Source organism: Sceloporus occidentalis, unplaced genomic scaffold (genome assembly GCF_023333645.1).
Source record: "Sceloporus occidentalis isolate IW3139 unplaced genomic scaffold, rSceOcc1.0.p SCAF_1, whole genome shotgun sequence".
Taxonomy (NCBI): domain Eukaryota; kingdom Metazoa; phylum Chordata; class Lepidosauria; order Squamata; family Phrynosomatidae; genus Sceloporus; species Sceloporus occidentalis.
The window spans coordinates 265,415,689-265,438,680 of NW_028316981.1; the positions used below are offsets into that span (position 1 = coordinate 265,415,689).

Sequence of the window (22,992 nt, forward strand, 5' to 3'; positions counted from 1 at the left end):
AGTTGCGTGCCTGGAATTTTTTTTTATCCATTCCCACACATTAGAAGCTCCATTTGCAAAAATCCCAGCTTTTCTTGTGAGTGAACGAACCCTTTCAGGCCCGAGGCCTTTGCTAGGACAGCTGGAGAGGACTGGAACTACAGAGCTTTGCATCACGGCAGCTCAAGGAAATCGTGCGGAACAGGTTGGAGATCCAGGACTGGGCGCATTTCTGTGCAATGAAAAAAGATGACATTCGTGCTACTAAAAATAGGAAAATGCCTTTTTTAGTCTAAATGAAAATGCTAAGCATCCATTCCTCCTCCCCCCCCCCCCAGCCTCCTGAAAACACAAAACATAATCTGAAGAGAGCTGATAGCTGACAAGTTGATAAAGTCTTTAATTTTTATTTTATTTTATGAATCATTTGTTCATACATGTGATTGTAGCTGTGGGTGAGGACAGAATAACATGATGTAATATTAGATAACCCACTTGAGAAGCCTATTGCCCTTTTGCATCGGCAAGGATGAGGAGTAGGATTTGGCTGTGAGAAATGTTCTGGCCTGAAGAATTAATATGCCTCTCCTTTGACTCCCATCTGCCTGCCCCAGTCCTGTTCTCAGAACGCTGCTGGCTGAGCTGACAGATGGCTGGAACTGCAGTGCTGAACCAGCAAATGAGCTCTCTGCTTCTTCTTCCAGGGCAGGCAGCTTTCCTGCACAGGAAATTAGAAACAGAGAACTGTTGGGTTGAAAGACTAAGCAAGCTTCTTTTAAGGTAGATGGCCTTTCAGATGTTGGCATACAACTCCCATCCACCCTAGCTGACATAGTCAATTATGAAAGATTATGGGAGCTGAAGTCCAAAAAAATCCTAGAGGGCCACAGCTACCCACTACATTTTAAGGGGTGCTTGAAGCAGAAGCAAATAACTTCCATGGGGATCTCTTCTTAGATCCTTGATGACTGCAGCACTGTGAGAGAATACTCTTTTTTGTGCTGCTCTTGATGTTGCAACACTGTAAGTCAGAACTTGCTCCTACCAATATTTTTTCCTACTGCTAAACACTAACTGGAAACGGCTGTATAATGAGGGAGGAACCTTTGGGGTTTCAGAAGTTTTGGCCTAGACTTCCCATCAGTCCCACCCAGCATGGGCAATAATAGCATGGGGTTCTGAGAGTTATAGTTCAGAAATCTGACAGGCCAAATGTTCCCTATCCATAATCAATAATTACTGAAAAGCTGAATGCCAAACGAATGATGAAGAAACAGTCAAAGTAAGGGTAAGGATCGTGGGTTTGATTCAAATGTGCATGATGAATGCAAATAGGATGAGGAAAGCAGACTTCCTTGCCCTCTGTCTCCACAGCAGCTCTTCCAACTTCCAGAAAATGCTACAAAGATCAGGAATATGTCTTCATGTGAGTTTCATGGATATCCCTTTCTTAGTAGCTCCCACAATTCCTCAGCTAGCATGGCAAGTGGCCATGATATGTTAGGGACTCTTGGAAATTGTAATCCAAAATAGTGTCTTTTGCATGCTTTTTAGTTGGCTAGAGTGTAATACAGCCTTCCCTAATCTGGTACCTTTCAGATTTTGGACTTCAGTTCCCATCTTCTTTGGCCAAGACAGCTAAGGGCCAGTAATTCTGGAAGCTGTGATCTAAAGTATTTTGGAGATTACCAAGTTGGGGGAGGCCTGAGTAATACATACCATCCAATGGCTAGTCCAATCATTATGCAGAACACCAGGCAGCAGATTTTGGGTATTATTACGAAAAGACAGCAAATGCTATTATTTTATCCTTATTGTAGTTTTACAATACAGAGAAGGAAAGAGATGCTTGTGTGATTTTTGTTGCCACAGGTGCCAAAATAACTTGGGTATCATGCAATTTCACTTGTTGGGGAGGAAGAGTGGCTTTGTTGTTTTGCCTCAAGATGGAAAATGTTGGGGGAGCAGACACTGATAGGCTGACACTATCAGACCCAACTTTAATTCCACATGTCAGGTCTTGCCAGGCTGCTTTAGTAAAAGTAATTTAAGATTTTACAGTTCTAGCCAAGATGCTTGATGATGTCTGGATTGTATTTTCCCAGGGCAACTTTTTCTTAGTATACACCAGTCCACAGTCATAGAATCATAGAATCATAGAGTTGGAAGAGACCGCAAGGGCCATCCAGTCCAACCCCCTGCCATGCAGGAAATCCAGATCAAAGCATCCCTGACAGATGGCCATCCAGCCTCCGTTTAAAGACCTCCAAGGAGGGAGACTCCACTACACTCCGAGGAAGTGTGTTCCACTGTCAAACAGCCCTTACTGTCAGGAAATTCCTCCTAATGTTGAGGTGGAATCTCTTTTCCTGCAGCTTGCATCCATTGCTCCGGGTCCTAGTCTCTGGAGCAGCAGAAAACAAGCTTATTCCCTCCTCAATATGACATCCCTTCAAGTATTTAAATAGGGCTATCATATCACCTCTTAACCTTCTCTTCTCCAGGCTAAACATCCCCAGCTCCCTGAGTCGTTCCTCAGTCTTTCCTGAGAAATATTCTCTGCCTCCAATGTAGCCTCTGAAAACCAGTGAGAGTAACAAGAGAGCTACAAGAGAAATACCAGCGCGCCCGCGCCATACGCAGGCACGCCATATGCGGCCTTGAATGGGCGCGTGCACCCGTTGCGCCCGGCGCGTGCCCGCGCCACCGCGCCACCGCGCACGAGCCCCATTGTTTCCAATGGGGCTCGAGCATAGGCGGAATTCGCCTTACGTGGAGGGATCCGGAACGGATCCCCCGCGTAAGGCGAGGACGGACTGTACCTGGATTAGAGATGGGGAACTTTTGTTCCTCTTGATATTTTGAACCACCACTCTAGTAATATCTTGCTATGGCCACAAGCACCTCTTCCCTTCTCTGGCCACATTGGCTATGGATTTTGGGAGCTGAACTCCAACCATCTGGATGATCAAAGGTTTCCTCCACCTAGCCTACAGGGTTGCCACACTGAAAAGTGAAGAAGGCTTCTGTACCTTTAATGGTTGTGTAATTTCAGTGGGTGTTGCTTGATACCTCTGGTTGCATGACAAGCAACATGTGCTGAAATTCCATTAAGTATACAGGAACTTTCTCCACTTTTCAGTCTGACAACTATACTGATTTAGATTATTCATGCTTGCCTTTAAAACTTTAGCTTTAACATGGCTGAGATAATAATAGAAATTGTGCCTAAATTTTCTTATGATTTACTCAGAGATGGAGATTTCCCACCCGCACCCCACCTTTACAGCCTGTGCTGTCAGGACTGAAGGGAACTACAAGTGAGAACATCTGGAGCCTCGCAGTTACTTAGCCTACTGCATCTGAAGAAGTGGGTTTGTATCCATGAAAGCTCATGCTAAACTAAAAACCAGTTAGTCTTAAAAGTGCAGTCATATTCCTTCCCCCATCCCTTTCCTCCTTTCTGTTCATCTCAGGTGCAACATTCCAATGGAGGAAAGAAAGACATGTTTCTCTCACATATATATGTATATTTTGCATGTTTCATGTAATTTTATCACGTTTGAGCAACATGATTTAACATTTGTGTTGTAAAGTTTTTAAACCAGTGGTTCTCAGACTGTGAGATGAACCTCCAGGAGCCATGAGTATTACTCAAGGGAGGGGCATGAGACTTTGAGGCCCTGATCCCCATTACTCTTCCCAAACTTTATCTGTCCTGGAGGGGAAGAGAAGAGGCAAGGAGGGCACTTGGAGTTTCTGCCTGAGGGAGGAGGAGGAAGGGGAGTTATTTCCTTATAAGATGTCAAAATATGAATATAGATGAGAGTGTGAATGTAAATACACAAACTAAACAAAATATTTTTATTCATATACTATATTAAGTGGGAGGGAGAGCCAGCATAGCATAGTGGTCTGAGTGTTGAACTTGACTCTGGAGACCAGGGTTTGATTCCTACTCGGCTATGGAACCCACTGGGTGATCTTGGGCAAGTCACACACTCTCAGCCTCAGGGGAAGGCAATGGAAAACCTCCTCTGAGCAAATTTTACCAGGAAAACCCCACGACAGGGTTGCCATTTGTTAGAAGTGACATGAAGTACAATAACAACAAATGTCAAGTGGGGTGGTGGTGGTGGAAGGCACCACCTTTTGCTATAGATATAAAGGGGGTCAGAAGGAAACAAAGTTGGAGAACCACAGTTTTAAATGGTTTTATGTGTGAGCATTGGATCAAATGCATTTGAGAAAGTGCTGTATACAGTGAGCCCTTCCCTTGCATGGGGGATTTGGTCCAGATCCCCCTGCATAAGGGGAATTCTGCGTATGCTTGTGCCTCATTGTAAACATTGGAGCTCGTGCTTGCAGTGTGGTGCAGTGCGCACAGCGCGGATGCATGCACTATTTGTTTACTTGTTGCACAGCTTCAGTGTCAGCTTGAAGCCATGTATAGTGCGCCTGCGTATGGCATGGGCACACTGTATACTCATGAATAAGTCTAGGAATTTTAGTCAACAAGTTGACCCCAAAAACCTGGATCAATTAATCCATGGGTCCCTAAATTTTACTCTCAATTATCCATGGGTCATATCAAAATCTATAATTTGGCCCCAAACCTGCTCTCGACTTATACATGAGGTTGACTTATAGTCGAGTATATACAGTGGTCAAGGAAGTCAAGGAAAGGTCATGCTGCCAACTTCTTTCTCTCAGTGGAGTTTATCACACGGGAGGCTAAATGCCCAAATCCCATGCAGAAACTGGATTTAAATTCTGGGAATATCCCGCAAAAGTGGGATATTTTTCAGACACATCATGAGCATTGAATATTAATTGGCTGCTTTTTACTTTTGGGAAAATCCTGAAAATAAAAAGTGGCTGAATTTGTCCACTTTCTGTGCAGGTTAATGTTGGATTAATGCTCAGTACCCATAATCTGTCTGAAAAATATCCCACTTTTGTGGGATATTCCCAGAATTTAAATCCAAGAATCCCTATCCTCCACTGTCCTGCCCAGATCCTGCAAGCCCTTGCCCACAACCCCCCTGATTGAGTCTGTCTATCTGGTTTGTGGTCTTCCTCTCTTTCTTCTACCCTTTACCTTTCCTAGCATTATTGCTTTTTCTAGTGCTCTGTGCCTTCTCATTATGTGGCCAAAATACAATAGTCTCATCTTTATCGTCTTTGCTTCCAAGGAGAGCCCTGGTCTGATATGTTCAAGAACCCATTTGTTTGTTTTCTTGGCTGTCCATGGTATCTTAAGTACTCTTCTCCAGCACCACATGTCAAATGAGTTGACTTTCTTTCTGTCTGCTTCCCTCACTATGCAGCTCTCACATCCGTAGATGGTAACTAGGAATACAATGGCCTGAATGATTCTGACTTTAGTGCTCAGTTGTAACTCTTTGCTCTTCAGTATCTTTTCCAGTTCTTTCATATCTGCCTTTCCCATTCCTATTCTTCTTATTTCTTATGATGTTTTCATCATAGGACTTTTTCACACGGGGAAAATTGGAAGGTTAAAGTGGGGGCAATGCAGGGTCATCCAGGGCATTAGGGACAACTTTGCAGCTGCTTATCACATGATGCTGCACACAATCAGGACTGAATCCAGGGAGAATGTGAGGTGAATCAAGAAATAAACAAATTTGCAAAACTACTGTATTTGCATGTGCATTTTGCTTGCAAATTCACTCTCTTTGCATAATGCCAGCAGTCTGAAAATGCAAGCCCCCCCCCCATGCCTTTGGTTCCCAGAGTTCCTGAGCTGCCTTGCTGTGCCAAAGAGGGAGAATGCTCTCTTCTTAAAGGGATACACACACCCTTCCCTTGCCTGGCTGCTTTCCTCCTCTTTGCAGGCTCTAATCAGCTTGTGGGAGGATGTTTTGGAAGTCCTCCTGGACAGGAGGGAGAAATGGAGGACATGCCCTGGAAAAGGTGGGCATTGGGGAGTATCAGCCCTTGCTGGAACCAGGCAGGCTTATGGACCCAGCCCCTCCTCTCTCTCTCTCTCTCGTGTGTGTGTGTCTTTGTGGTTTTATGGAGTTTGCAAAGGGCAGCCTCATTCTGCCTTTCCCTGAAAGGCCTTTTGGGAGAAAGAGGATTCCCCCTGGTTTCCCCTCCCTCTCCCTGGGGCATGGGGGGGGGGGGGAGGCACTTATGGAAATGACAGTTTGGAGCATGCGCAGAAAAAGTGTTTCTAAGTGAGCAAGGGGGCACGTTGTCCCCCTCCGTTTGATAGCCAAATTTGACCCTGACCCTAAGTGAGGTGCCTTTAACCCCTCGTTGTGCTCTTGTGTGTGATAACCATTCGTAAATGGGCTTGCTATTCTGGGACGCCACCAGTTTAACCATTTTTGGGATGGAAGCACATGGGTCCCTGTGTGGGAAAGCGCCTAGGAATGAACCCAGGAAGGTGCCTGGCTGTGGCCTTGCCTGGCCCCTTGGCCTCTGGGCAGCCCCTCTGTTGCCTGAATTCTTCTTCTGCTGAATGCTTGGTCCTAGAGGTGGGAATTCCCTGGTCTTTCCAGTTTCCTGCTTGGTCTCGATTCCCAAACTCTGGCCTTCCAGGGCTCTGGGACTTCGGCTCCCCGAGTGTTGATCCAGGGGGCTGGGGCTTCTGGGAGAGGAGGTCCAAAACCACCTTCTGGGGGACCAAAGGGGGGAAGCACTGAAGGGGCCTCTTGCCTCGGCGGCCACAGGTTCGAATTCAACCTGGGTCTAGGCTGAGGGCTGGCTGGGGAAGCCCCTCTCCAGCCTCAGAGGAAGGGCGGCGCTTCCTCACAGCAGCAGCAGCAGCAGCAGCAGCAGCTCCTCCACACCTGCCTCTTATTAGTCCCTGGAGGAGGAGGAGGAGGGGGCCGGCCTTACCTTGCCTCTCCTCCCTGAAGCCAGGCGGGAAAAGGGCTGGCTGCCGGCTCCCTTCTGGGGCTCTGCTCCCCGCTTAATGCTTTCCGTCCCGAGAGGCGAGGGTGAGGCAGCAGCCGCAGCAGCGGGGGAGCTGCAGCCTCCCTCCCTCCCCGGGCAGAAGGACCTGGGTTGAAGCCTCCGGGCTCCACCGGGCTCCTCTGCTGCTGTTTCGGCGGAGCTAGCGGCGGCAGCGGCCGACGGGGGAGGCGTCTCTGGGGGAAGAAGAGGAAGAAGAAGAGGAAGGGGGACAAGGGGGGACTCCGGCCAGCCGAGGGAGGCCAAGGGAAGGGCAGCAGGATGGAGCCCTCCGGCCCAGAGCCCCCCGGAGGAGCCCCGGCGGGGGAGGACTGCCAGCAGCCGCCTTCCTCCTCCTCCTCCTTCCAGGCCCGGCTCTGGCGCAACCTGCAGCTGGGGGGCAAGAGCAAGGCCAGGTCGGGCCTCAGCAGCAGCGGCAGCAGCAGCAGCGGGCGCCGCAGTGCGGACACCTCGCCCTCTTTGCCCCGGGCTCGTCCCGCCTCAAGCAAAGGGGAGCCCTTGGCCGCCGGGGGCCCCCGATGGCGCCGCAAGCAGCAGCAGCAGCAGCCCGTCCTGGACCGGGTCTTCTCCTCCTCGCAGCCCAACCTCTGCTGCTCCTCCACCGCCGAGCCCCTGGAGGCCGCCAGCGCCGAGGCCGGCTCTGCTCTGCGGCGCCTCCGCGAACACATCCTCCACCACCAGCCCCCTCAAGCCCCCCATCATCCCCCCTCCGCGGGCCCAGGCCGGGATGGGGCTCCCCAGGCAGCGCAAGAGGCCGCCCCGACGCCCCCAGCCCCAGCCCCGCCGGGGAAGCCCCTCTCCCACCAGAAGAGCTCCTCTCTCCCGGGAACTGCCTGCCTGGAGCAACTGCTGCTGCCGCCGCCAGAGTCGCCCTCCAAGGGCAAGGGCCACAGCAAGAAGGAGAAGGAGAAGGAGAAGGAGAAGGGGGCCAGCCCCGCCAAGAGCCCCCCGCCCTCCGCCCCGAAGGTAGGGCGGCTTCCTTGGGCCACTTTCGGGGCCAAGGTCTGCTTCCCGGGAAAAAGGAGGAGCAGAGAATGATGCCCAGATGCAGAGCCCTCTTAGTCTGCAGATCAGTCCCTCGAGAGCCCTTCCTGGAGCACCTGGGAGACGAAAGGAAGGAGCTCAGAGAGAGAGAGAGACAGAGAGAGCCCTCTTGGGTCTGTAGTTGGACAGATCACGGAGAGATCTTCGGGCACCTTTCAGACTCACTGGAAGAGAGAAGTTGGCAGCGGGAGCTTTCCTACAGACTTCAGTCTCCTTCCTCAGGTGCATTTAGTGGAGTGGAAAGCCAGGCCGAGGCCTCTGTCTGCCATAGGTATGTAAGCATGTATCTGGGGCCTGGCTTCCACTCCACTAACTGCACCTGAGGAAGGAGACTGAAGGCCAGGAAAGCTCCTGCCACCACTAGACCCCCCACTGGCTCCCCTTTAATTGTACTGGACTTTGAAATCATAATAATAATCATCATAATTGTACTGCACCTGAGGAAGTAGACTGAAGTCTACAGAAGCTCCTGCTGCCAAGTTCTTTCTTTCAGTGAGTCTCAAAGGTGCCACAAGATCTCTCTAGGTACAAATGGTGATGGTGATGGGGATGCCTGGCTTTTTTTCTCTCCACAAAGCCTGTGGGTTGTGTGTGTGTTTGTGGGTCTCCCTTCGCTCCATCCTGACCTCCTTCCCCTCCACTGGGGGAAGTATTAAAAGTAATGACAGTCCTTGCCCATAGGGAAACTATACTTGCCCTCAGAGAATCCTTTGAGAATCCTTGCCCATAGGGAAATGTTGGAGATGTTACCTGTGTTGGCCTATAAGCACGTATTCCCCAATGTATCTCCTAGGGCAGCGCTCCCCAGACTGTGCCCTTTAAAAAGATCTTGGACTTCAGCTCCCAGAAGCCTCAGCCCTGTTGGCCAATAGCCTGGGATTCTGGGAGTTGAAGTCCACAAGTCCCTTAAAGAGCACAGTTTGGAGACTGCTGCCCTATTCCCCAGTGTATCACTGTGGGCAAGTATTCTCCAATGATTCTCTGTGGGCAAGTATAGTTTTCCTATGGGCAAGTACAGTACAGTACTGTCATTTATTTTACTAAGTACTGTACTGGCTTTGGGAGAGAGAAAAATCCTCCTTGCAGCTTTCTCCCCCCGCCCCATCCTCTTGCCTTGTGCTTGAAAAGTGTTTCCAAAGTTGACTTGCTGCTTGGGACCGACAGGGAGACTTCACCGCAAGGAGGACAAGGCACCGCACAATGGAGGTGTGACTTCAAAAGCTTGCAACATGTAATTGTGCATTTTAGTGGGTCCAATAAAGGTATCATTGTTTGGATATTATTGGGGTTGTACTAGTTGAGGCAAGAAGTCCGTCTCGACAGGCTCACTTAGCTGGTTTGCTAGATGGTCCGTTTTCTCCCCTTCCTCCCCCAAACCCCTTTCTTTGGGAAAAGAAAGTCTGTGAGCAAATTGTTGCATGCATCTGTACTGCTGCCACCCAAAATGGTCACCTTTGGTCATTTTTTTTCATTGCAAAAGAAGTTTGCTGTGCAGCTCAGGTTGTTGTTGTTATTGTTGTGTGCCTTAAAGTCCTTTTCGACCTTAAGTGACCCTTTCATGAGGTTTTCTTGGCAAGGTTTGTTCAGTGGGAGTTTGACATTGCCTTCACCTGAGGCTGAGAGTGTGTGACTTGCCCATGGTCCCCCAGTTGGTTTCATGGCTGTGTGAGGAATTGAACCTCTTTCTCCAGAGTTGTAGACCTTGATGTTCACTTGATAAACGTTTTTCTATGCAAAAGAAGGCTGCTGTTTGGTCCAGGTATATTATTCTTTAGTTTTGAAAAGACAGTTTTAAGGCTTAAATGCATAAGATGATCCTGGCACCATTAGGACTTATGCTTATCATGGAGCTGTCATGATGGCTGTATGTTAATTTTGAAACAGAGGCAACAATTGTTGTTCTTGTGTGCCTCCAAGTCTTTTTGGACTTATGGCGATCTTAAGGTGAACCCCTCCAAAATAGCTGGTGGGGGAAATAACAGAGCCGCTGTTTGTTCTCATGTCCAGCTTATGGCTTTCAGGAAGCATCTTGTTGACCACTGTGAGAACTGAATTGCACACTGATAAATAAGTCTGTGCTCTGAGCCTGTAGTGATCACCACAGAGCTTGGTCAAGTTACTCATAGGATTACAAATTCAGGAATGCTCCATGGCACTGACTATACTATCTGGGTAATTCAGAATTTCTGAGTTCAATATATACATCAAAACGTAGAATTGGATCCTTTCTTACTGATAGAAGAACAGGTCAGTGGGAGTTATGGCCCTGACAGTGAAGCAATGTGTGTGCTTAACCATGCGCTGGTAGCCTATGTCTATAACATCTAAGAGCAAGGAGATAACCTATTCTCAGTAAGAATACAGAAAATTTATAGTGGTTGAAGCATTTGAGCCTTGCCATTGGTCAGGCTGTTGTAACACTGTGTACACACACATGCTTAAGTCAATTTTATGCCTAGCATTGCATAAAGAAGCAGGATACATGCAGGCAACTAACACTACTTAATTATTCCATATTTTCAGTCTGTGAAATTTATAAGAGACGGATAATGTATATAGTTTTGCTAAATAATAAGTGCATCTAAAATTTCTCCAGTATATATTTACAGTGTGTTGTGCAGAATAATAACTTGTGGCATCAATATTTTGAGATGGAGATAGTGCTACTTAATTATTCACTTGTATAGTCAATTCTCTATTTGAACTTATTATAATTACTTTTAATTTGTAAACTCTTGGAGTCCCAATGTGGAAGAAAGGCAGGATACAAATATAAATAACAACAATAACAACTCTCAATCACTTTTTAATTTATTTTTAATTTTTTAAAATGTTAGCTTTTCTCCTATAAAAACAAAACTAACAAATTAGCAGGACAGGTAAAATTCATGATTCAACAATATTTGAAATTATTCAAAGCTGAGGTTTAGCTATTGACAGAGGGAAGCAGATGTAACTAATTTTTTTCTTTACCATTGCAAATAAAAAAATAAATCTGTTAATAAGTCAAAGATATTTTAAAAAGCTGTTAAGACGGATCTTTTCTTATCTTTCCTGAATAGATAACCAGCCACCAAAAATCTGAACCTCCTAAACCTCTGACTCTCGCCATAGCCACTGCTTTGATCTGTTTGTTAATTTAGTTTGTCATTTTAAGGTATGCTTTAAATAACGAATTGTCTAATTGTATTTTAGGGGTGGGTGGGATTTTGGGATATGGGTTTGTATTGTTTTAATGTGCAAGCCACCCCGGTTGTGTTGCACAGAGAGGCAGGTTATAAATAAATTTTATTATTATTATTATTATTTATGATACTTCATATTGCAAGTAATATCTAATCTCCATAACCTGAGGAAGGACTTGGATGGATGTCAATTACTCTCTGATTTGTACGTGAAATAAATATTTTATAGAACACATTTAACAAGTAAGATTTTATTTACTATCTGATGCAAATGTTCAGTGCCTTGCAGACATATCTCCCCCCTCCCCAGGGTTTTCCACATTTGGTTGTGTTTTAGCCTGGAACTGAAATGGGTTTAATTGGCAATGATGCCACTTGATGTACAGAAGATGCTCAACATTGTGAAAGTACAAAATATTTTTATGATGGCAAAGAGGTTAAGTAAACAAAAACAAACTAGCTCTTGTTGTCACTTGAGACCTCATTCCAGTTTGAAGTGCAGCCATTGATGATGACACTTACTGAACTGACTGGTCTGTAGTTCCTGCATCTTCTCCCCCCCCCCCCTTTTTTTTTTTTTTTTTTTTAATAGAAAGGAACAATGTTTGCCCTTCTCCAGTTCTTTGGCAAGATTTCTCAGAAATGTGGCAGGAGGTTCAGAGAGTACATCAACGTGAATGAGTTGTACTTGGGAATGCAAGTTGTCTGGCCATATTTGAACTTGTCTGGTTAGCTAGGTGATTCCTCACTAACTCCTTATCAATCTTGATTTGCGATCCAGATCGCTTAGAAAGGTCTTTGCTGCTGCATGGAAATGCACAGTTCCCTTTTTTGGGGAAAACTGAATCAAAATAAACATTAAGTAGTTCTGACTTTTCAATGTTATCTGTTAGCATTTTGCCCACATACTACTGCCCTCCTTAATGTACAGTGGCCCCACTGTCTCCTTGGTCATTCTCTTGCCTGAAATGGACCTCTTTAAAAAAAACAACACTTTTTTTTGGTTGCCTTGCCAGTTTCAGCTCATTTTGAGTTTAGCTTTCCTTACAGTATTGCTGCAAACATTGGCTACAAATATTCCTTGGTGATTCCTTGGATAGAGGTTCCTTCACAATGTGGCACAGGGATTGATTCCATTCAACTATTTAGGTAACTTTTTTGGACTACTTCTTGTCTGCACCAGAACATATTTAGGTGTGTCATAACAATGGTAGTGAATATTTATGTAACCAATAAGTAACAATTTGTATTTTTTCAACAAAATGTTAATAAGTCAAAATGGTGTCGAGGAATTATTTTACAAGACACTATTAAATAATCAAAAGTCCATTGTCCAGTGTACAAATCTATTAATTGCTGACCTATATGAGTCACTAGAAAATCAGTGGATTTCTGTACACACTTAGGAAAGGGCTATCTCTTGGTACCATACAGGGTACATATTCTGTAGTTGAAGTGTATGCACAGATTGAAAGGAACATCATGTTAAGACCCTATGGAATATTTTGGAATTAGGACCATTTCTCCTATTTGTTAGAATGAGACATCCACTTCAGGCAGTAATTGCTGGGAGACAAGGAACGTGCGGAGCTGTTGGCTAATATTGCTCTCTGTATTCTGTGAATCTCCTAAACAAGTTTGCTATCCCCAGTTGCACTAAAAAACTCTTGCCACTGTCAAAATGTTCATCTTTTGCATGTGGAATAGGATGGGTGCCATCTTGTCATCTGTCTCAGGCATGAAAATGTTTTGAGTTGGCCATTGTTGAAGGAGAGAAGGATTACTCTTTGTCTGGATTATGTTCATTGAGAGATCAATAGTTTTCTTCATTAAATGATACATTTGGAAAGCCTGGTTTAAACCCTGACCTCTTGACCATAGTGCTCCAAAAATAGTGTGCAGTAAACTGTGTGTACCCAAGCAACACTAAAAGCTGCAGAAAGCCTTGGATAACCTGAACTTTAGATGACATCTTTCTCTTTAAACCTAGACTGTATTTCTGAACTACAAACTCAAACGCACTTACCTTGATGCTGTCAACAGGATTCTTGTGGGGACAGCTGAAAGGCTTCAGGTGGCAACTGAAAGGCTTCTTCTGAAAGTATTATTAATCATCCTCTAGTTCTTAACACACTGACTTGGAAGCAAGCCCTGCTGATTGAAGTGGAGCATACTTGTAGGCAAGTGTGCCTTAATAAGACTGCTTCTTTTACATGTTTCTGTTAAATATGTGGACCCAAATCAGGTTTGCTACTGGATTCACACACAAATCGTCACATATTAAGAGTCTTTCTTTCATTCTCATGAAGCATAGGGTTAAAGAGTAAATCGTTAGAAAGACTGGAATTTACTTTGGTTTTTCTGTATGTAGTTGATGTGGCTTGACTTAGTAGTGTGAGAACAAAAGTAAAGCATGTAATGGTAGTTTTCAGATGGAAAAGCTAACATCACTACAATGAAGATCAGAACTAAGTGACCCATTTCTATAGTGTGCGGGGAGGGTGGTTTGAAAGAGTGAAAAGAGAAGTCTTTTTCATACACCTAGCTTGACATCCTTATGGGTGCAGTTCTAAACGAATGGTACTAGTTGCATAGTCTGTCTTTTGTAATCCACTTACACTGTTCTCTTGAGCATAATTTATTACTGCTTGTGTTTACTGTTAATGCCTGTGTGGTTACAAAAATCAATTAAAGTATCTGTGTCTGTGCACATTTCCCCCCTAGTGCTGACTTGATAGCCGAATGCTAAACCTCCCCTCCTTGCAAGTCTTTGTGTGCTGGAAGCTTTATAGGGCATTGTCAAAACAATGGGAGTTGAATTTCAAGTAGTAGGATTCTGATGTCTCTAAAACTAAAAAGAGGGAGTGAGAACCTCAAGTGTTGTAGTTGTTACCAAAGTACACATTTGTGCAATTGTTTTCAGCTTCAATAGATTTAGAAAAATAGGACTGTCATCCCACAGTGCTACGAATCAAATATGTTTGACTATTGATTATCAGGAAGGAGAAGAGTAGGAAAATCATTGTTTGGTTCTTCCCTTTGCATTGCATGTATTACATGGCAGCAGAAAAGCCAGACATGGTTCAACATCTGAAATATGACAAAATTCAATAAATTCATATAATGGCACTGGAAGCAGGACAATATACAAGAAGATAATCTACACTAGGAAAAGAACATTGCTTTGATAACTTAGTGGTACAATTTCTGGAAATTTCTTAAAGTATTAAAACTGCGACTATATATTCTCTGAATATCTCTTAAAGCAAATGAAACTGCCTGGAATTTTGTACTCTAGTCTGTCTTCAGAGATAAGAACAATTTATCAGGGTAACAAGTTTTTCATGTCCTTTTCTTTACAACTGAAATAATATAGAAACTTTAAGGCCATAAATATTTTTGTATGTTTTCTTTGTTCTTGCTCTTATCCCTCTTTTAAAAAAGTAAAAAAAAAAAAATTTTGGCAACTCCTTAGCATTGAATTAATTGCTTGTCTATAATATAGAGAGCCAGTGTGGCATAGCTGTTTGAGTGTTGGACTATGACTCTGAAAACTAGGGTTTGATTCCCCACTCATCTGTGAAACCCACTGGGTGACCTGGGCAAGTCTCATGCTCTCAGGCTCGGAGGAAGGCAATGTCAAACCTCTGAACAAATCTTGACAAATAACCCCATGATAGAGTCACCTTAAGTTGGAAATGACTTGAAGGTACACAACAACAACAACATAGTGAAGGTGTTTTAATATTTTCATTACATTTAAATTTCATCCTTTCCTTGAAAAGTTCAGAGTGACTAATAATAATAATAATAATAATAATAATAATAAATTTATTTCTACCCCGCCCTTCCATAGATATGATCAGGGCGGCTTACAAAATTTAAAAACAGTACAATAGAAAAAGAAGATTCAAATATAAAAGTTAAAAACATTACTACAAAAAACAGGAACAGGAGATCAATAAAATACGCATGTCAAGGGCAAAGAAAAAGAAGAGTTAATTTACAGCAAACCGGGGTCAAAAGGGGAAAAATAAGGGGCAGGGAAATAAACAATCTAACTAAGGCGGGAAGGCCAACCGAAATAAATATGTCTTCAGATTTTTCTTGAAGATAGCTGGTGAGGCGGCGGAGCGAAGCTCTGCGGGGAGCTTATTCCAAGATGAAGGGGCAGCGATGGCAAAAGCCCTCTGAGAGGTCCGTACAAGGTTAGACCTAGGGACCTCCAACAGGTTTGTCCCGGATGTTCTGAGTGTGCGAGGCAGATTATATGGGGAGAGGCGGTCCTCCAAGCACCCTGGGCCCAAGCCATTTAGGGCTTTATAGGTCAAAACCAACACCTTGTATTGAGCTCGGAAGCGAATAGGCAGCCAGTGAAGATCTTTTAGAATAGGTGTTATATGGTCTGACCTGGAACTACCAGCGACCAGTCTGGCTGCCATGTTCTGCACCAATTGCAGCTTCCAGGTTTGGTACAAGGGTTGCCCCATGTAGAGCGCATTGCAGAAATCCAATCGAGAGGTTACCAAAGCATGTACAACAGATTCAAGGTCCTTACGGTCCAGGTAGGGACGCAGCTGGCGTATCAGCCGAAGCTGATAACAAGCACTCCTGACCGTCGCATCCACCTGAGAAGTCAGCTGGAGCGACGAGTCAAGGAGTACACCCAAGCTGCACACCAAGTCCTTCAGGGGGAGCGTGACCCCGTTCAGGACCGGGTGACAGATCTCACTACCCGAAGCCGGGGAACCTATCACCAGTACTTCCGTTTTCCCTGGATTCACGCTGAGTTTGTTCTCCCTCATCCAGCCCATTACCGACGCCAAGCAGGCATCAAGAGGAGAGATGCCATCCTTAGTTACTGCATCAGTCGGAGACATAGAGAAAACTATCTGGGTGTCATCAGCGTACTGATAACACCTCGCCCCATGTCTCCGGATGATCTCTCCCAGCGACTTCATGTAAATGTTAAATAGCATAGGGGACAAAATCGCTCCCTGAGAGACACCAGATGTCAGGGCCCTCCTGTCGGAGCGACAGTCCCCCAGCTCCACCATCTGGGATCTGCCCGAGAGGTAGGAACGGAACCACCGCAAAGCAGTGCCCCCGATTCCCAACTCCCTCAGGCGTCCCAGAAGGATACCATGGTCGATGGTATCGAAGGCCGCCGAGATGTCCAAGAGCACTAACAGGGACACGCTCCCCCTGTCCATGCCCAGACGGAGGTCATCAACTAAGGCGACCATGGCAGTCTCAACTCCATAGCCCACCCGGAAGCCGGTTTGAAATGGGTCCAGAAAATCAGTGTCATCCAAGATCGACTGAAGCTGGAAAGCGACTGCTCTCTCGATCACCTTCCCCAAAAAAGGCAGCAGCGAGATGGGCCGATAGTTGTTATGAATCAGGGGGTCTAAGGAGGGCTTCTTTAGCAGGGGTTTGACCACTGCTAATTTTAATTTAGATGGAAATTGACCCTCACTTAGAGATATATTAATTATGCGATGCAACATAAGTCGCACCGCATCTCCCCCCTGAGCTGTCAGCCATGAGGGACAGGGATCAAGGGAGCAAGTCGTTTTCCTAACACTTCGAAGGATCTTGTCCACTTCCTCGGTACTAACAAACTCAAAGTGATCCAGTATAACAGGGGCCACGGACGCTTCGGACACCTCTCCTACAGGATCTGCACAAATACTGGCGTCGAGATCAGCCCTTATCCGAGAGATTTTATCCGCAAAGAAGTTGTTAAAATCATCGCAGCAGGCTTTAGATGACTCCAAGATAGGGCTCAGGGAGGGAGGGAGCTGAGTTAGCTCCCTCACAACCCTGAACAGCTCTGCCGGACGCGACTCTGCGGACGCAATATGTGCAGCATAGAAAGAGTTCTTTGCTGCACGTATTGCCACTCCATAGGCTCTTAAATGAGAGTGAAGGAGTGTCCTGTCAGACAAGCGCTGATGTCTTCGCCATTTATGCTCTAGTCATTGCGCGACTTACCTTAGAGGCAGCTCCCAGACACATAAATTTCAGTATTCTTAACTGTGTGTGCCTTTTAGACAATTGTTAACTTACATGGAGATCTGAAAGTGATCTGAAAATGGCTGATTTAAAGAATGAATTGTAAACTTGGAATATGTGGCAAATCTTTCAAATGTTCTTTCCTGAATGTTTTTGCCTTTGTGTCCCAACATCTTGATCTAGAGTAGCCTTGGTTTCTCTGAGAGGAAAATGGGATGATATAGTGTGGGTCTGAGCTTGATGGACAAGGCTAGCACACTTCTCAGTGGGTGGAATGTGAGGAGCAGCAAAATGTGTCTCCATCAGAAGGGCCTTTGACATCACTCAAGAGCCTTGCTGGCCAATGGCCAGACATCTCCAAGGAAAGAGGTGGAGGGTGATATCTCCAAAGTTGGACAGTAGTGGGCTTTTGGAAGCTGTGCCAGCTCCTTTCCTGCCACAGCATAAAAATAATGCCTGGAGGACACCTTGGCATCTGTCAGGATAAAGTTCTAGAATAACAAATAGTCAAAGCTTTGTGGGCAGGGAATCTATAGAGTGCCATGGCAATCCAGTCTTCATAGCCTACAGTCACCCTGCCCATAATAGGTCTCTTGCAGGCATATGGCTCTAATAAGGTAGTCAGTTACAGTGGTGTGCTGATAGTGATGCAGTGGTGGGGGAGCAGGCCACATCCTCCTGCCTTAGGTGGCAGGATACCTTGTACCTCCTCTGGTTATGATGATTTAAAGTTAGTGGTTGGGTGTAGTATAAAGGAATTTTGAGTAGTGTTTTGAGAGACTGCTGTTTCCCTTTTTATATGTGTATATTTATTGTTTTTATGGATTTAACTTACCTTTTGACCCAACCATATTTTTTTTTAAAAAATACTATTTTGAATATTTTGAATATTTCATGAAAAGTTTGAAACAGTGTGTGTGTATGCGTGTAAGAGAGAAACACCGGATTTCTTTGGATCACCTTTGCTTAATTGGAGTTGGTAAATACTGTGAGGCTGTTAATTCTTGTAACGTTACAGCAGGGGTGGGAATGGGGCCGCTCAACAACATCTGGAGGACCATCCCACTCCCATCTTCGTTTTATAAAATGAAACAGCGTTTCTTCTCCAGAGAGCATTTTTTAAAATTTCTAGAGTGGTTATGGTAAGCAAACATATGGCCCAGCAACACTCTCCTTGCCTCCTACCAGAGCCTTCAGTCCCAAGGAATCTCCACCATGTACAGATTTCATAATGCTTATCATCTTCTTCCCATGAAGCTGAAGTCTGGTAAAAAGGAATCTCATGGTTTGCTCCTCATGGTGCTTGTTGTCCTGTAGAAATTGAGGTACATGCAGATAGATCCTGAAGCACATTTGTGATTCTCCTGTGTTTCCCCCACTCTGTTTCATTCTCTTTGGAAAATCTGCAAAGGAGGAAAAGACAAAATAGTGGCAAAATATCAAGTTAGTCGCAGTGGTGTGGCTCATTTAGTGCCTTGAAGGAGAGAGAGGAAGAGCAAAAGAAACCGATGATAAGGGGTTAACAAGGTTACATGTTAAGTGTGATAGGACATGAGTGAGTATAAAAATACTTGGAGAGAAGTTTCTGTGTGTAAACAATAATATGTTTTTGGGAGAAGAAAACAATATAAAAGTTTAAAGAGTCTTCCATTTAAAGCAAGAAGGAACAACTCATAGCCCTGAGGCTGCATGTGTCTCCTCTGCCTGAGTTTATAGAAATCTTAGGCTGATTTCAAAAGCCCTGTGTGAGTGTTCATTTTAGGGCTCTGCAACAATTACCTTTCCTTTCCCCAGCAGCCTGCTAAGTGTAAAAGGGGTGGCAGACCAGTTTAGTTGACAAGCCCACTCTTTAGTATTTTTGGAAATGGAGACATTCAGATGCCATGATAGGTTTCCCTGTATATTTTGTTAGATTGAAACAATTCAGAAGATAATCAGTTTTTTGTTAGATTGAAACACTTCAAAAGCCAATCTTGAAACAGTTTGTGAACATGATGAAATTTTTCATGATGTTCTTTAGAGATCTTTGTCAGTGTAGTGAATTGTTGCATATACTGTAAAATGTTACAGCTATAAATAGGCTTCCTTATGAACATTCATTTCATTGCAAGTTAATGTTCTTGCTCACTGCAGATGAGTCTGTATTCTTGAAAATGACAACCTGCCACTCAACAAATAAGAGACTGAAGTAGCTGTGTTTTGTATGTGACTAATACAAAAAAGCATGCTATTGCCTGGAATATTTTCATATAAGATAGGAACTGAGGTTTATTGGAAGAGATGGAATTTCAAGTTAGAAATGGGATTTAAAAGACTCTTCATTTTAACAGTATAATGATCCCCCTCACCCAGCAAGGTGAATTGCATAGCATTTTATTTTTTGACCCACCTGCAATAGTTTTGAACTTAGATCTGTTATTAGCTGTCGAGTAGGGTTCAACAGCCCTGCCAAGGTCTTGCAAACTCAGAGCTATGGCTTCCTCAATTGAGTCTATCCACCAGCAATGTGCTCTTCCTCTTTTCTTATTGTCTTCCCAGCATTCTTGTTTTTCCAGTGGGTCGTGTAATCACACAATATGTGTGACGTTTGATAGCCTCAGTTGATCATTTTTGGCTTCTACTGAGAGTTCAGGCTTGATTTGCTCTAGGACCCATTATTTGCCTCTTGACAGTCTGTGTACATCTAAGCAAAAGTTGCACTCTGAATTGCACATACTTGGAAGCAAATTATATTATGCAATGTAAATATGAGCAAAAAATAAACTGACTAGGATTGGTTCACTGAAGGGCTAGAGAAGTTAGAGAATATTTAATTCATGTATTATTTTCTGTTCAAGTTTTAAAAGAAATAGCTATGTTAATTTCTTGCAGCATAAAAAGGATGTATGGAGGGAAAGAAAAAATGTGGCAGCACCTTTAAGACTACTTATTTTTTATTTATATTTGAGCTTTCATAGATATAAATCCACTTTTTGGGATGCAGTACCAATGGCATTAAGACCTCAGGTATAAAGCATATAGATAGAAATGGTCTTTTGGTCAGCAGATTTATTGCTTTCAAACATCAACACTAATTGACCATTGTAAAGATCTGAAAGACCTATATCACCCTTTGAAAAGTTAGGCCAAGGGTCATGATTTACATTTTCTGCATCCTGTTACATCCTGTCCCATTCACACAACTGTATACAAATGCTTTATACATGAGATCTTAATACCACTTGGTGGTCAGATCTGTGGCAAGATGGCGCTAGTAGGGCTGGGAGCATATGGACGCCCAGCCCTACTGAGCTCTGAAATCGGCCCCAGCACGGCGCTTTGTGCCAGTCAGTTTCGGGCCTGAGTCAAATAAGATACTCAGCTTCATTTTCTAAGAGAGGGCATTCTAAATAAACAAGTGATAGTTAATTGGGACTTTAGATAGATTAGAATGAATATATATATATATATATATATATATATATTTAAATTCTCAACACAATTCAGCCAAAACTAATGACTTTTCACATCTATCAGTTTATAACCAGAAGAAAGTTTAAGCATGTATCCAACTCCCTCTTATTTAGTTGGATTTTGCTTTATATGTTGAACTAATAAACATACGAGCAGTATTCAAAGTTTAAAAAGCTGTTCAGAATATGGAAAAAAGCATATGTGGGGTAGGAGCATAGGAAGCTGGCCTATATCAGGGGAGATTATGTGGCCATCTATAGCCTAGTCTTGTGCATCCTAGTGGCATAGACACTTCTGCATAGTCATAGGTCTTTCATATGACGTGCTATACATGAACTATTTTCAAATGGAATTGGCTAAAAGTGAACTTTGCATATTATATATGCAAAGCATATACTGTGACACTAAATTATGGTCCCATATCTGGAAATGAATGCCAGTTACTACCTCGGTAGATTGAAGTGAATTAAGGAAAACTTGGCTGTGTTTTTCTTAGTTTTCTAACAGAGCCTGAGTTATTTGACAATACATGACTCATTCAGTCAGCCAATGCAAAGTCGTGATGCCCCTTGTTTGTATGCTGTGTGGTATGGTTTATTCAAAGATGAGAAAAGGAAAGATCCTCTGTTGGTTTAATCACAGATGAGGGATAACTGATTCTGGCAAAGTTGGAGAATAAGTTTGCCAAGTGAAAAGGGGCAATCAATGTCAGAGAGATGTAATAGAGGGAAAGCTATTTTGGTCGCTGCTCAAGAACATTTCACAGAGAAAGGGAAGTTTCTATTAGAGTGTTCAGGAAACAGGTCTGCACTGCTGTGAGGATGGCATTGGCAGAAGGAAGAAAAGAGAATGCTAAAATATTATAGTTCGAAGTTGGTTCAACAACAACAACAACATCATATTTATAATACCTTTTTCGCCTATGTCATAGAAGAAGCATATTTACTTGCATATTGAGGTGGTTACAGTTGGGGCCATAACCTGGAAATTTATGAAAGATAATGATAATTACATCTTGACGTCTAGTCTTGGATCTCACCTGAGGCCTGTCTTCTTTATTTTTTTCAAGAATGATGATTACTCTTAGAACAAAACAGTTTTGCACAGTGATAAGTGACTTTTCATCAAATTTCATATACCAGTGTAACTTTAGGTCAGGATTTCTCATCAAATCATAGAGTTGAAAGAGACCATAGGGGCCATCAAATCAGATCCCCTGCCATGCAGGAACAGAGAATCAAAGCACCCCGACAGATGGCCACCCAGGCTCTGTTTAAAAACTTCTAAAAAAGGAGACTCTACTACACTCGGAGAGAGTGTGTTCCATGTCAAACAGCTCTTAATGTCAGGAAGGTCCTCCTAATGTTTAGGTGGAATCTCTTTTCCTGTAATTTGCATCCATTATTCTGGGTCATATTTTTTGGAGCAGCAAAAAACAAACCTGCTCCATCCTCAGTATGACACCTGCTCAAAAATTAAACAGGGCAGTCATGTCACCTCTTAACCTTCTCTTCTCCAGGCTGAACATCCCCAGCTCTTCAAGTGTCTCTTCATAGGGCATGGTTTCCAGACCCTTCACCATTTTGGTTGCCCTCCTCTGGACACCGTCCAGCTTGTCAACATCCTATTTGAATTGTGGTGCCCCGAACTGGACACAGTGTTCCAGGTGAGGCCTGACCAAAGCAGAATACAGTTGTACTTATTACTTCCCTGGATCTAGACACTATACTTCTATTGATGCAGCCTAGAATTGCATTGGCTTTTTAGCTGCTGCATGACACTGTTGACTCATGTTCAACTTGTGGTCTACTAGGACTCCTAGATCCTTTTCATATGTGATTTTGTTAAGCCAGGCATCCCCCATCTTATATGTATTCATTTCATTTTTTCTGCCTAAATGCAGTACCTTACATTTCTCTTTGTTGATATTTATTTTGTTAGTTTTGTCCCAGCTTTCTAGTCTATTAAGGTCATTTTGAATTTTGATCCTGCCTTCTGAGTATTATCTATTGGATTATCAGCTTTTAGCTTTTTGTATTGTTGATGTGGTCCCTTCATGTTGTTATTCTGCACAGTGATGTGTATCACAGCATCAAGATGTATTTCTGCCCCTGCTAGGAAACCAGTCTAGCCAGATACTTTTGCACATAATTTGCCCTGTTCTACATACTGGTGGATTGCACTTTTAAGATCCACAATATTTTTTTCTGCATGGCTAGCAATTTATGCATAAACTCCTCCTCTGTCTTCTTGCATTGGATCAGCCCAGGAGGGTATGGTAGGATTTTTGGTGAAAAAGACCACTGGGCTTTTATATATATATATATATATATATATATATATATATATATATATATATTAAATTGAA

General features: G+C 43.7%; 1 protein-coding gene across 1 annotated transcript in view; it reads left to right on the top strand.

Annotated features, from left to right (window-relative positions):
• Nucleotides 1–7,185: 7,185 nt before the first annotated feature.
• Nucleotides 7,186–22,992, top strand: part of LOC149323842 (multiple C2 and transmembrane domain-containing protein 1-like) — a 253,115-nt gene continuing 237,308 nt past the window's right edge. Inside the window, exon 1 of the mRNA XM_089482469.1 lies at nucleotides 7,186–7,890. Coding sequence (XP_089338595.1) covers nucleotides 7,186–7,890 — 705 coding nt within the window. The remainder of the gene's footprint in view (nucleotides 7,891–22,992) is intronic.